The sequence below is a fragment of the Lepidochelys olivacea genome (genome assembly GCF_965140295.1).
Source record: "Lepidochelys olivacea isolate rLepOli2 genome assembly, chromosome: 2".
NCBI classification, from domain to species: domain Eukaryota; kingdom Metazoa; phylum Chordata; order Testudines; family Cheloniidae; genus Lepidochelys; species Lepidochelys olivacea.
This window is the reverse complement of record NC_140412.1, coordinates 173,379,777-173,395,719: the sequence shown is the minus strand read 5'-3', so window position 1 is coordinate 173,395,719 and position 15,943 is coordinate 173,379,777. Positions and strand designations below refer to the sequence as shown.

The 15,943-nt window shown below is 38.3% G+C and overlaps 1 protein-coding gene across 1 annotated transcript in view; it reads left to right on the top strand.

Annotated features, from left to right (window-relative positions):
- Positions 1-15,943, top strand: part of CNTNAP2 (contactin associated protein 2) — a 1,667,645-nt gene that overhangs the window by 1,151,825 nt on the left and 499,877 nt on the right. The window contains exon 12 of the mRNA XM_084620442.1: positions 5,893-6,012. Within this exon, the coding sequence (XP_084476568.1) occupies positions 5,893-6,012 (120 nt within the window). The remainder of the gene's footprint in view (positions 1-5,892; positions 6,013-15,943) is intronic.

Here is a 15,943-nt window from a genome sequence, read left to right as displayed (position 1 = left end):
ACTCTCAAAGTGAGGGGTGATACAAACTTATTTATACAGACAACCTACTGTGCATTTGAAAGGGAGTGTGTGTGTGTGTGTGTTGAGAGGGACGGGGGACGACCTGGCAATGCTCAGCAGTAATTTCCAACCACATCTGCTTAGCCACCAGCCACTGCTAAAGAAGGGCATCATTATCATTTGTAAGTTTGGCAAAACCTTCTTCTGAAACCATTTCAGGCTCAAGATAATCAAGACGATATTAAGTTACTGATCTGCTAATGAGGAAAGGTTTGGTGTATTTAAAGCATCAGCTCCATTCTTGGTAGGTTTCAGAGTAGCAGCCGTGTTAGTCTGTATCCGCAAAAAGAAAAGGAGTACTTGTGGCACCTTAGAGACTAACAAATTTATCTGAGCATAAGCTTTCGTGAGCTACAGCTCACTTCATTGGATGCATGTAAAATTACGAAATCACGAAAGCTTATGCTCAAATAAATTTGTTCATCTCTAAGGTGCCACAAGTACTCTTATTCTTGGTAGGGAGGAATAATTAGGTTTAGAGGCAAAAAATGTTCCAAATAACTAGTGAAATTAGTGACTTTTTACAAGTACAAAGTATATCCACCTAAGAAATTAACACAGAAAAGTATAACTTTCTGTAAAACAATAGTCATATTCTGGTTTGTAATGTTGCCTGTTTTTAAAAGCAATATTGGTGACATTAAAACTTAATGTGTCAAACATTCAGTTAAAAGTAAGACATACATTAAAATTGTTATCAGTTGGTCAGTGCTCAGCAAATCGTAAACACCGTATACAAGCCATTCTAATTTTAATTTTCAGGGGCTAAGTGGATTATTTTTATGGGTAACTTACTGTAACCCCCAATACTGTACCAAAGGGTTTTTTGCACTTTTTACATCGTACAACATTCTCACTTTTTATATGTGGCAAAATCAGTCAGAAGCAAATATAAACTTGTGAAGTAATTCTGAATTTAACTCAGAACTGGAAACTGAGTTTTGAAATTTATTTTACTATTTCAGTGTTATGGAGGGTAGAGATGGTTCCAAACCATAGAGTTTGGGTACTAATCCAACTTTAACCAAAGTTTGCTGACATTTGTATCTGGAATTTGGGATCAGACCACTGTAGAGATAGCCACAAAGTTCAGCTCCAAATCTGACTATACCCAGAATTCATGGGAATTTGCTAGTTTGGGATGACTTTTTAACTTTGTTTATGTAGTTGCTGTTACAATATAACATTAATGAAACATTGCCACTTTTAATTTTGTCAGCTTGTATTCTAATCATTTTATAAATGTCTGTCTGTCTGTCTGTCTGTCTATCTATCTATCTATCTATCTATCTATCTATCTATCTATCTATCTATCTATCTATCTATCTATCTATCTATCTATCTATCTATCTATCTATCTATCTATCTATCTATCTATCTATCTAAATGAAGTCATTCAGTAGGTTGGCATATACAGCCTTATATGTAGGTTGAAGATAATCTTTCATGAGATATATACATCAGTGTGAGCCAGTAAATAAACCACAGATATGGGTGTCAGGAGACCTTTAAATCTAGAACTTCTCTTGTGACTTTTGGCACCATTACCCTAGTTTAAACTCTGTGCCTCAGTTTCTTTGATAATAAAAAACTGGGATATATGACTGAAGATGCATTTGCTGTAGTAGTTGTGTAGAAGGTGTATATAGAGAGAGATCTCTGCCGACTTTGGCCGAACAAGACACGACAAACAATATCAGCACAGGTTTCAGAGTGGTAGACGTGTTAGTCTGTATCAGCAAAAAACAACAACCGAGGAGTACTTGTGGCACCTTAGAGACTAACAAATTTATTTGGGCATAAGCTTTCGTGGGCTAAAACCCACTTCATTGGATGCACAGTTTAACGTTGTTGTTTTCTGGTTTGCACTTGGCTCTATGTATATTTATTACAAGAATAAAGCAATAGGCAAAGCCAATCAAACACACAAAAGTAAATCTAAAAGGGTGGGAATATGTGGGGACACCAATATTTGGGTTTCATTGGGGACTTTAAAAGCATGAGGCTGCTGTTTGAATATAACAGGAACTGGGACAAACTGACTTCTAGGTGGAAAAACAGATTTTTTGTTGGTGGTGGTTTCTTTTCAACAGAAGGGCTGCTCCTGGGAAAGTAGATGTAATAACCCTGCTCTAGTGCCATAATTAAGAATATTTTACTTTGGTTTTGATATTTCAGAGAGATTATAATATAGGATAATGTTGCTACACACCCACAAAATACTATACTCTAAAAATCTCTGTTTTGAGCCGGTAATGAGACAGCAGCTTTTAGGTGTAAGTGGGGGAATAGTCCTGCTATTGTGGGGAACTTTCCTGGGCTTCTGCACAACCCTGGTGAAGTGGGCTAACGAAAGGATCTGAGTCCTCGCTCTCACTTCCTTTACCCAGCGGCCTCCCTGCTCTTGAGGACTCCCCTTCTACTCTCCTGTCTGGCAGAGTCCTCATAACCCCAACAAGGCTGGACCCAGGATTCCTGGGGGGCTTGACCCCCAACCCTGCTGTGGTCACCTAGGACAGGGGCTAGGGTATCCCCACTCTGGGATTCTCTCTCTGCACTGGGCACTTCTCTGACCCACTGACCATTACATACAATTTAAAGCAAATGCAAGTTATTTAATCAACAATTAATTTTAAAAAGAATAAGGAAAAATGGGAAAGGTTAAAGGAAACACTGCTCTGTGACAGGGAACATCACAAATAATATCTCTGGAATGTCAGGGCAGTTCACAGTCTGTTCTTTGTAAGTCCCAGGCTGCCTTCTCAGGCCCTGGCTGTGCTGCAGGGATGCTGTGGGTTGGACACTTGCTCTAGTGGTGGCCATAAGGATCTGCCTATGGTCCTCTCCCTTTTGCACTCTACTTTCACCTCCCTGTGTGATTTAATCTACTCACATGTTCTCTTTGCTGATGGTGAGTCTTCAATCTACTTCTCCCCCTATATCCATTCTTGCAGTTCTACTGATCTTTCCAACATCCTCTTTTGGATGTCCCACCTTTCCAAAATTAAATGTAGTTAAATAGAACTTCTAACCTGTCTTCTCTTCTTCTTCTCCTCAAACATCCATGCTGTTGGCAGTTCCTTCCAGTTCCTGCTCTCCAACATTTCAAAACTTCAGCATTTCCTTGCTCTCCCGTCAGATAAAATGCTGAGCTTATCTCCTTCCTTGACTACAGGAACCTTCACTTCTCTGACTTCCCTATTTCCTACCTTACTTCCCTCCTATTAAGAATGGCTAAAATGATCTTCCAAACTTGATGCTCACCCTTGTTATTCTCTTATTATAATCCCATGGCTAGCTTCCCTTTGCCAAGAGAATTCAATTTAAACATTTTTGCCACTCCCTTCAAAGCTTCTACATAAATTTGACCCTGATTATATCTCTGCTGTTTCTCACAGGATCTTATTAACACCTTTGTTCTGTTAATGATGCCAGCGTCACTGAGCCCTTCATTTCCTTCTTCCCTCTCAATTTTGTTCCTGGTTTGTCACTATTCCCTGTCTCAGTATACTAGTTTCTCCCTTTTCTTCTGTATCTTCCTCATGTCTCTTCTTTGACTAAATAAAGGAGTTTTTTGTCTTCTGGGCTGTCAGCATTTCAGAAACATATCAAATATGGGCCCTTTAATTATCTATAAAATAGCTAGTACACTTTTGGCACTCTAGGAAGGACAGAGTACCTGATGAAATAAGTTAATCAAGGAGAATTTGTTGCTGTATCACAATCTCTTCATATTAAAAAATGCAATGCAAAAAATGTAAAGGCAGATTCTATAGTGCGTACCGTACACTTTTATAATTTTTAATTAATTTTTGTAGCAATACACTGCTGATACAATTAATGGTAATAATTATCAAGCTTGTGTTTAAGTAAAACAGTTGAATGAGCCCGTTTCTCCATAAATAACAAGGCTCAAGAAATTGAGGGAAAGATATGCCATATGTATCACGTAAAGTGTTGTATACCTCCAAACTCTAGGTAACAGAAGTTATATATAAAAAACTTTAAGTTTATGAGCTCTTAATCAACTACTTCTGATCTTCCACTGTGCCAGTTAAGACTTTTGTGGTCTAGTATCATAGAAATGAAATTAATAATGTTCTGTGCCATGCCAGAATACACTCAGTAGTATAGGAGATATGTTCTGGATATACCTTGTTCATTCATAAGCAGTCAAAGGATAAAGCCATTTTACAGTGAATAGTCCTTTCTGTAGTACTGTTAATTTGTAAAAGATACTGTGGCTTCGTTATGGTGTGACATTCTCCATTGTAACTCTTCACCAAGAGTCTTCTGTTGACTGAAATATCATTCTATCTAGGCTATGTATGTTGATCTTCAAAAATCTTATAAATTCTTTCAGAATCATGTCCGAAACCAGGTGCAGTCACTGTGAAAAGAGAAAATCTGTTCTCATTGGTGTGGAAGTGGGGAGAAGGGAAATGACTAAGTGGAACATCTTACAATTCAATTATGATAAATTTCTGCTTTTTATATAAGCTTAATTCATTAAATTAAAGCATCTCTAACAATAAATTTATCCTGCAATATAGTCTTCTCTGTCCCTCTCCAATATTGGAAGGTCAGAGAGATTTTCTTTCTCTCACACACGCATGAACACAGACACTAAAACTTTCACTTTATCTGTTTTCACATTATGTGGGGGTGTAGATGTTTCCAGCCTCCATTTACCTTCCTGTCTCATAGTAGCTGGCTGGAGGCCTTTAAAAAAGGGGGATTCATCATTCACTAATCATCTAGAGCCCAGCAGAATGAACTGTCCTTATGGACATTTGAAATAAAGCCATTCATACCAAGGAGATAATTTGTAGGAATTGCCAGCATATTAGGTGGGTTTTAGAGTAGATACGAAATCTGGGTAAACAAACATTTCATTCATTTAGGGGCTGATTGATTGATTCCAACCCACAAAGCTATGCCATCTGGTCCTTTGGACAACAGAGAAGTTAGATATTAGTTAGATATTATTTGTTTTCGTTTCCAGATTTGTGTAAGAAATTATTTTTATGCATATAATTATTTAATTAATAGAAAAGTCTATCTGGAGTATTGCAAATACCACAGTCTGACCAAAGTGGTGGCAACTCTCCATTTTTAATGGTAAGCACGCTACAGTGGTCAACTCTAAAAACCTGCCAATTAGGACTTCGATAAATAATTAACTTTGCCTAAGAATTTATAGTGTTTCCCATAGCGGGTACTGAGAACACTTAGGAAATACTGGGATAATATTTAAGTTATCTACAGTAAGTGGCAAAAGGAGCAAGCAGAACTGTATAGAGGTTGAAAATTCTGTTTCAGAAAGGATTTTGAGATTTCAAAATTGGACTTTGTTCCAACTGAGAATGAAACCTGAACATTTCAAAATTATCTGTGAAACAAAATAAAAAAAAATAGGTTAATCAAAACATTTTGTTCCAATTCTGACTTTCATTTTTACATATTATGATGTATAATGCACATTTTTTAAAAAATGAAATGAAAAGTAGTTTTAAAATGAAAAATAAAATGTTCTGTCTGAAAATATGAAAAAGAGGCATTTGACATTGTTGGAACTTTGTCTCCATTTTTCTTCCAAAACAAAATATGATTCCATCAAATTTTCTCTGACCAGCTCTAGAAGCCACTGTACATTGGAAAAAATATTGTGCCTTCTATTAATTTTCAAGTATTAAATCAATGACTAATTCATGGTTCTTGCACTAGTGTGAAATATAAAATGAAGCTATGAAGAAAGTAATTGTGATTGGGAATCGTTTGCTCCTGGACTTCAATTTCCTTATTAGTATATTTTATTTTATTCCATTCCAGCTATTTATGACCTCTCCTGTGAAGCATACAAACACCTGGGCAAAACTTCAAATTATTACTGGATAGATCCAGATGGCAGTGGGGCACTGGGACCTTTGAAAGTTTACTGCAACATGACAGGTAACTGTACTGTAATTACCACTTTCATGTTATATTTGTAATGTATATGTGGCAGAGGGTTTGGAAACCTGTCCATAATTTATATTTCTGGGGAAAAGAAAGAAATGATTCAGTTTTAGTAAGAGGCCTGATCATATTAAACCAGCCAAGCTTGTTTGGGTGGTATCTGACCTAATCATTGTTAAGAGGCCTTTGGCCTGGTCTACATTTAACAATTAGCTTGACCTAGGTACATCACTCAGGTGTGAAAAATTGACCCCCGGGATAGGCAATGGTAGATCAACAGAAGAATTCTTCCATCGACCTAGGTGCTGCCTCTTGGAGAAGTGGATTTACTATAGTGAAAGGAAAATCCTTTTAGTCAGTGTAGGAAGCATCCTCACTGTGGCCCTTCAGTGGCATAGCTGCACCTGGGCCACTGTAGTACTCATAGTGTAGACATAGCATATGTTTCCTGAGTGGACCATATCCTAGAGCCAGTCCCCAAAATCCTACTGTGTGTATAGGCAACTTGCAAAAACTGGTTAGCAGTCCTAGATCAGGGAGAATTTGATAAGAAGGCTCTCTGTACAGAGCAAGATGTTTTTTCTGTCTGGACAACATGATGTTCACAATTAGACCGAAATGGTTAGAGAGAGAGGATTTCTTTCAGAGGTATAAGCTGTTCATTTTTCTTCTTTTTCTCTATAGCTAAGATGGGAATGTTTTATCTTGTTTAGCTTATGAAAAGGTATATCTAGGTATGTTAAGCAAACAGCTTCTTTTGTTCTCTCTGTTAAAAAATACTTTCATATGAATGATTTCATGCAGACATTCTTAAAGAAAAGAGAATCCAATAAGCTCTAAAGAGAGGTACTGAAGGGTAAAGTGTTTCTGGAATTTGTGTCTCCAACCCCCTCATCCTCAGTCAAGGGAAATGAACAAAGGGGCCCTATCCCATTGTATTGACATGGGTGTGACAGGTGTGCATAAAGATAAGATATTGAAAACAAAGGAGGAGATGAGTTGGTTTTGGTCACAGTACTGTTCATTCATTTCCAGTGTTCATACATAATGCAATTTGTCTCAGCACTTAGCTGATACTAGTTAATAACCAATACAAAGCTTACTAAATATTCAGCTAAGAGAAGTATTTTATTTATTCCCTGAATTTCCCAAATACAGGATCTTTTGCGATATCTGCACAATAAAGAGGTTCCAGAATCTATTTGCTTTCAAATACCCTGACATAGGTCTTCAGAATTCAACTGCAGAAACCAGCAGCAAGAGCGTAGATGCATGTTGTAGTGATAAGACATAGTGGGAAAGGCAATCTCTCATTTAACTGGATCCTCACTCTTTAAGGCTTTCAGGATCATAGCCAGCACCTTAACTGTATCAGTAAGTAAACAGGCATCCACTGCCAGGGAACAGTGCTGGGAGCTGATGATATATCCTAGCGATTCCTAATCAAGAGATGAACCACTGTCTTCAGCTCCAGCTGTAGCTTTGGGGTACTATTCAAAGTAAAAGTTGATTGAAATAATTTGTTGAGCATGAAAAAGTGGATCTATTCTGGGTGTAAGCACTTTTGAAATATGCTAAAAATAAATTTACTTGTACACAAGAATAAAGCTAATAGTGTCCCCAAACCAGAAAGTAACCGGACAAGAGAATGAAAACCAACCATTTTCCCTTCGTAATAGCATTTTTTCCCCACAAAACAACTGTAGTTGCCATAGAGATATTGTTTTTAAATTGCCAGTGAGTGGGGAGGGGGTCTATATGATCATGAATGAGAAGGCAGAGGGTCCACAATCCGTTCTCTGCACTAAGGTGTGATCCAAGCCATGAAAAAGTTTCAGAACCCTGCTCTAGCTAAATCGCTCCCATCAGGCAATTTCTGTTCAATACATTTGCTGTAATGTAGATATAATTCCCTACATAAATGAGATCATGATAGAACTGATTCACTGTTAAAATGTGAGTAATACTGTGAAAATGGAAATACAAGTAACTTTAACCACTCTGTTTTTAAAACTGGACGGTCACCCTAAAAACTATTGTCCATCTGACAGCTTAGCAAAGCATTATTTTTCAATTATTTCTATATTTACGTACTATATAGAACTATCCTGGGTGTATTTCCAGTCCTTCAAGCTTCCTTTGTTGCTTTATAATGAAGGCAGTATAGTGTCGTGGATAGAGCACCAAACCGGAGACATGGATTCAATTCCATATATGTCTTTCTGGATCAAATTCAGTAACCTCTACCCTATATTTTGTGCTAAAACAATATGAAATGTTATCTGTAATATAGTAATTAAGGTGAAGAGATCAAGCTTAATTCTTTAATTCTTCTACAGAATTATCTAACTGATGGTATAAATGATGTAGTGGTGACATATATAATCTTAAATTACCTTATGTAATATATTGAAAGATATTATAACATTTTAGTATTGATTGACATTAAATAGTTAATACAAGAAAATACTTTAAAATGCAGTTATGTATGGCATGTCAGGTATTTACTGGATGACAGATTTATATGTGCAAAAGCATTAGTGCAGATTAGTGACATTATTAATAAAATGTTTAAGGAAAAACTTCCATTTGCTGAATTATAACTTTTTCTTAAAATGACAAGGTGAAACAAAGCCCTCAATGTATTGCCTACAGACATGGCTAGAATTAACTTAAGGATGCTTTGTAAATTCTTATGCTTGTCAGATCGAAAGAGAATTTAATTGCTGTTCCTTCATCACTTACATTAAAGCAGCAATATATTTAATTTCGTGGCGTCACTGATGCACGAGTAAACTTGTGAGGGTGAGAGAGACAGTTAAATTTAAAAAGCTCTACAGACAGCTCTACAGACAGTACTTTATTTAATAAGCCTATCTAAATATCCTTTGTCTGAAACAGACAGATCAGCCAGTTGAAAGCCAGAATGCCTCTAACTCTTATCTCTTGATAATGCTATTTAAATTCTCTGACCTATGCATATTATGAAGTCAAGCAACAAGTTTTGAAAAATAGTCGTGTTTCAATAGGGTCACTTTCTTAGAAAAGTTGAAGAGAAAATCAGAGTGCATCAGACACTTGTCCATGTTTCTAGACATAATTTGTGCCAATATCTCTAGACTGTCTTGATATGGTAGTCTGGATGTGTCATGATGATGTTTTCTGCCCTTCCTGGATTTCTGTGGTAACTGAAAAATATTCTGGGTTCTAAAATCTTTTGGCTAGTCAACAGTGTAAGCAAAATATAAAGAATACAATGTTTGCAGAAACTACAAAACCACTAGAAACCATGTGAGATGTTCTCTAAGAAATGCTATTTATATTCAAAGCAAAGATTCCAAACCAAAGCAAAAAAACAAACCCCCTTTCTCCAAAACTCTCAGGTTAACACTGTTATATTTGGAAATTAAATTATACAAAAGTCAAGAATCTCTAAAGTTAAGGTTCTGCCATTTCATATTTCAATGACCATTCAGGATAAATTAGTAAAACTTTTAGAAATTGTGAACGTTTTTAGATACCCAGCAGTTGTCCAAATGGTTGTGAACAATACCAACAATGTGAATCACAGCTTTGCAAAAATATGTACAAATCAGTATTTATACCATTTGCCCCCAACTGTAGCTGGATCCTTTCAGAAGAGCCCATTTACACAATGTTTTATTTTTTTAAAAAAAGGCGTAACATGATATATTGTATAGTACTTCTGAATCCAGAATGAAATCTTCCCAAGTTCGGTGGTGTTTGGATTTAATGCTCTGCTTCAGCCCTTAATAGAAAGAGACCCAACCTGTGAAGTTATGGTGTTTCTCTGAAATTGGATTCAAATAGATCTCTCAAAAGTTACAGGGAACAGTTTGAAGCTGTCATAAATATAAAGGGAAGGGTAAACCCCTTTAAAATCCCTCCTGGCCAGAGGAAAAATCTTCTCACCTGTAAAGGGTTAAGAAGCTAAAGGTAACCATGCTGGCACCTGACCAAAATGACCAATGAGGAGACAAGATACTTTCAAAAGCTGGGAGGAGGGAGAAAAACAAAAGGTCTGTGTCTGTCTGTATGCTGCTTTTGCCAGGGACAGAACAGGAATGGAGTCTTAGAACTTAGTAAGTAATCTAGCCAGGTATGTCTTAGATTATGATTTCTTTAAATGGCTGAGAAAATAGCTGTGCTGAATAGAATGAATATTCCTGTCTGTGTGTCTTTTTTGTAACTTAAGGTTTTGCCTAGAGGGATTCTCTATGTTTTGAATCTAATTACCCTGTAAGGTATTCACCATCCTGATTTTACAGAGGTGATTCTTTTCTTTTTACTTCTATTAAAAGTCTTTTTGTAAGGAAACTGAATGCTTTTTCATTGTTCTAAGATCCAAAGGTTTGGGTCTATGGTCACCTATGCAAATTGGTGAGGATTTTTACCAAACCTTCCCCAGGAAGTGGGGTGCAAGGGTTGGGAGGATTTTGGGGGGAAAGACGTGTCCAAACTCCATTTTTTCAGGACCCCAGATAAAGTTTGGTGGTGGCAGTGGAAATCCAAGGGCAAAGGATAAAATAATTTGTGCCTTGGGGAAGTTTTAACCTAAGCTGGTAAAAGTAAGCTTAGGAGGTTTTCGTGCAGGTCCCCACATCTGTACCCTAGAGTTCAGAATGGGGAAGGAACCTTGACAGAAGCCCTCTATGTTTTCCACTGAAATAATTAATACAAGAATTGCACTGAAACAAGCTATGTTGTTTGCAATGTTTGATGTAGATCTAAACTTCATCTGACTTTATTAGATCTCCAGCCAATTCTCAAATGATTTTTGGCATTTCTGAATCCCTGCTCCTCTTTGGGCTTGTTCATATTCCTTTGGCAACTCCACTTATGGAATATGAAGTGGAGAAATAATAGTGAGCAATGATACCATAAATGTTTTATTTCAGAGTAGCAGCCATGTTAGTCTGTATTTGCAAAAAGAAAAGAAGTACTTGTGCACCTTAGAGACTAACAAATTTATTTGAGCAAAAGCTTTCGTGAGCTACAGCTCACTTCATCGGATGCATTCAGTGGAAAATACTGTGGGGAGATTTATATACATAGAGAACATGAAACAATGGGTGTTACCATACACTCTGTAACAAGAGAGTGATCACTTAAGCAGGAGAGTGGTGGGGGGGACCTTTTGTAGTGATAATCAAGGTGGGTCATTTCCAGCAGTTGACAAGAACGTCTGAGGAACAGTGGGGGGTCAAGGGGGGGAATAAACATGGGGAAATAGTTGTACTTTGTGTAATGACCCATCCACTCCCAGTCTCTATTCAAGCCTAAGTTAATTGTATCCAGTTTGCAAATTAATTCCAATTCAGCAGTCTCTCCTTGGAGTCTGTTTTTGAAGTTTTTTTGTTGAAGAATTGCAACTTTTAGGTCTGTAATCGAGTGACCACAGAGATGGAAGTGTTCTCCAACTGATTTTTGAATGTTATAATTCTTGACGTCTGATTTATGTCCATTTATTCTTTTACGTAGAGACTGTCCAGTTTGACCAATGTACACGGCAGAGGGGCATTACTGACACATGATGGCATATATCACATTGGTAGATGTGCAGGTGAACGAGCCTCTGATAGTGTGGCTGATGTTATTAGGCCCTGTGATGGTGTCCCCTGAATAGATATGTGGACACAGTTGGCAATGGGCTTTGTTGCAAGGATAGGTTCCTGGGTTAGTGGTTCTGTTGTGTGGTGTGTGGTTGCTGGTGAGTATTTGCTTCAGGTTGGGGGGCTGTCTGTAAGCAAGGACTGGCCTGTCTCCGAAGACCTGTGAGAGTGATGGGTCATCCTTCAGGATAGGTTGTAGATCCTTGATGATGCATTGGAGAGGTTTTAGTTGGGGGCTGAAGGTGATGGCTAGTGGCATTCTGTTGTTTTCTTTGTTGGGCCTGTCCTGTAGTAGGTGACTTCTGGGTACTCTTCTGGCTCTGTCAATCTGTTTCTTCACTTCAGCAGGTGGGTATTGTAGTTGTAAGAATAATTGATAGAGATCTTGTAGGTGTTTGTCTCTGTCTGAGGGGTTGGAGCAAATGCGGTTGTATCATAGAGCTTGGCTGTAGACAATAGATTGTGTGGTGTGGTCAGGGTGAAAGCTGGAGGCATGTAGGTAGGAATAGCGGTCAGTAGGTTTCTGGTATAGAGTGGTGTTTGTGACCATCGCTTATTAGCACTGTAGTGTCCAGGAAGTGGATCTCTTGTGTGGACTGGTCCAGGCTGAGGTTGATGGTGGGATGAAAATTATTGAAATCATGGTGGAATTCCTCAAGGGCTTCTTTTCCATGGGTCCAGATGATGAAGATGTCATCAATATAGCACAAGTAGAGTAGGGGCATTAGGGGACGAGAGCCGAGGAAGTGTTGTTCTAAGTCAGCCATAAAAATGTTGGCATACTGTGGGGCCATGTGGGCACCCATAGCAGTGCCACTGATTTGAAGGTATACATTGTCCCCAAATGTGAAATTGTTATGCGTGAGGACAAAGTCACAAAGTTCAGCCACCAGGTTTGCCGTGAAATTATCGGGGATACTGACGGCTTGTAGTCCATCTTTGTGTGGAATGTTGGTGTAGAGGGCTTCTACATCCATAGTGGCCAGGATGGTGTTTTCAGGAAGATCACCGATGGATAGTAGTTTTCTCAGGAAGTCAGTGGTGTCTCGAAGATAGCTGGGAGTGCTGGTAGCATAGGGCCTGAGGAGGGAGTCTACATAGCCAGACAATCCTGCTGTCAGGGTGCCAATGCTTGAGATGAGGGGGCATCCAGGATTTCCAGGTTTATGGATCTTGGGTAGCAGATAGAGTACCCCAGCTCGGGGTTCTGGGGATGTGTCTGTGCGGATTTGTTCTTGTGCTTTTTCAGGGAGTTTCTTGAGCAAATGCTGTAGTTTCTTTTGGTAACCCTCAGTGGGATCAGAGGGTAATGGCTTGTAGAAAGCTACTCCTTTTCTTTTTTCCTAAATATTTTGAATCTCAAAATAGCATTCAGTTCATGACAGTTCTTATTTTATCAAAGCCCATTTGGTTATCTCTGGTATTTATACTCTCTTGGTCAAAATGTGGCTGCCCTGCAAGGATCTTAAAGGGGGAGAGGGCTCAGAGAGACCTCAGTTGCTAGTCAATCCATCTAGGAAGCAACCATGTTTTTGGTTGCAATGTGTCAATGAGTGCATGGGTAGAGCCTGACCAGCCCTAACTATAGTTTTCCAGATCCCTATGAGCTTATATAAGGGAGTGTGGTCATGGTCTAGCCATTCCCATCTCGTGCTCTGTGCTACAGCGCTACTCTAAATCTACCGGCCAGTCTGCATTAAGAGCAAATGTAGAGAGTTGTAAACACATTCCAAGTTGTTCCTACTGAAGGCATTAAACTACTGTGTCTTGTACACTGTGGTCATCATTGTGGTATCTGGGTACCTGCTGTTGGCTTCTGCAAGCAGTTATGATCATCACTTATCCTTTTCCTTTTCCACTGGAGCTCAGGACTGTAAAGCCCTCTGTCTCCACATACTTTGAGAATTCACTAACTGTACCTTTAACCTCTCTCAATCATGCCAGTTACACAAAAAGATGGACCCCCATCCCAGCATTTCATGAAAATTGTACATGTGGTAGTTATTGCAATGAGACTGTGAACAGACTTTAAGCAGCCACAACTGTTGTGCCCCATGATTTTGCATCTCCTTGCCATAAATAGCGGGTAACTGGAGTGCTTTTTTATGATGACATATGTCGAAACATATGGCATGGCTATAAATGTGTCATTCATCACCACATACTTGATGAAAAGTGGCCTGATAGTGGTAAATGTTTAATTCTATTGTACATATCTTGTGCAATTGGCTTCTCTAATGGGACATTTTGCTTGAGGGCTAATTGGACAATCTGCCTAATTACAGCACCTTCAGCATACATATATGTAGGAATTACACAGAGTTTTCAGTGCTTCTGTGCCTTTCATCTATCAAGGAATTTCCTTATGTAGTCTGTTGGATAGTGGGGGAAAAACTAAAAAAAATCAGTGCAGAAGCTTTATTTTATTTTGGAAATCTTTTCTTTTGCCATTCTAGTTGCTTCCATCAATTCTTCCTTTCTCTTTCTTTCCTCTCCCCTGCTCTCTTTTTACTATTTTTTCTTTCCCTCCCACCTTCTCTTTCTTTCTCAGCTCTGCAGGGCATGTGACATACTCTAGCACATTCTAAGTGATGCCAGCTGAGGCACCAGATATGCAGATCATGGGCATAATCACATTAAATGTTAATCTGCTTCATAAGTGCAGAGGGAGTTGCTGTAGAGGGAGAAGACAACAACAAAGTGGCATTGAAGAGGAATATGGCAGTGCTGATTGTTCATTTTTCAGGATCCTCACACTTTGGCAGGGAAATAAAAAAAAAAAAAACAACCCAGCATGCCTAGGCAAATGCAGCAATTCCCATAATCACCTATTTCTGGAAAAACACTGAAATTATGGAGAATGAAGGAGTAGGTTCTTGTCTGAGACCAAACACTGATGTATGTTATCACAGAACTCTTTATATCACTACAAAAGTTTTTTTCTCCTGCTGATAATAGCTCATCTTAATTAATTAGCCTCTTACAGTTTGTATGGCAACTTCCACCTTCTCTGTGTGTGTGTGTGTGTATATATATATATATCTTCTTACTATATGTTCCATTCCATGCATCCGATGAAGTGGGCTGTAGCCTACAAAAGCTTATGCTCTAATAAATTTGTTAATCTCTAAGGTGCCACGGGTACTCCTGTTCTTTTTGTGGGTACAGACTAACAGGGCCGCTACTCTGAAACCTACCATTTATAACTCATGTTTCAAGAAACATGTGAAAGGATGGGGGAGGAGTATTAGCTGACTGCTGACTGCTGCAAACTAGCCAAATGAGAACTGGATAGCTGTAATTTAGAGCTCTATTTGAACTTCTCATCTATTAAAGATAGGTGTTGCTATTTGCACTTTTGTATCTGTCTGGATCCTGTAACCTAGCAGAGGTCACACTGAGAATCCACATTAAGGCTGTGCTATCTATAATGCTCTCAGTTGCACTTTATGGTCACTTTACTAAAATGAAATGGCTTTTATAGGCTAAACAGTTATTTTGCCCTGAATGGGTTTCACTGAATAATGAAGACGTGTGGAAAGAATTAGCTATTTTCTTTATATTTTGATGACATTTTCCTTTTTCCCCCTCCACATTTGCCTCCTCATAAAAGGTTTCTCTACTTCAGTGTCTGTCTGTGGACTTTGGGGAAGCAAGTTTGACTAAGATGTATCATGTCACAGTTCAGAAGCTGTTGGCTTCAGATTGGGTTTCCTGGTTTGCAAACTACAAAATCTCTTATACACTCTTTGCAAAGGTTTCCTTGCCTGTAAGGGTCAGACATTTCAAACAATGGCTCCTGGGTATGTCGTATTAAGCCCTGGTTGTTTCTCTCTACTGATGCTGTTTGTCAAGTTGACAGGCAGCAGGACTAAGAATCAAACTACTTATCTGGAGAAGACAAACTTAGAAAAAATAATATATTATCTGTACAGGGATTGTTTTCATTATCATTTTTCTAAAACCAGCATCAGTGTAACTAAAAGAATTCAGAGTGGATTAATTTAAAGGAAATGAAACATTTAAAAATCCTGTGCAAATGGCATATTAAGTTAATTTATTTCCAACATACATAATCAAGCATTTGAAAAGAGTGCAGTCAGTTTAAAAAGAGACAAAGAGTGCAGGCAAGAGAGATTCATTCCACTTTGAATCCCTAATCAGTGTTCAGGATACAGTGCTGCACTCTTATGTTTAATATTCTAAATTAATTTACCTAGAAGAGCAGGTTAGCAGTTCTGTCACTGTTCACATGAAAAATTCAGGGCTTCTTACCTCCTCCTGTTTGCTCT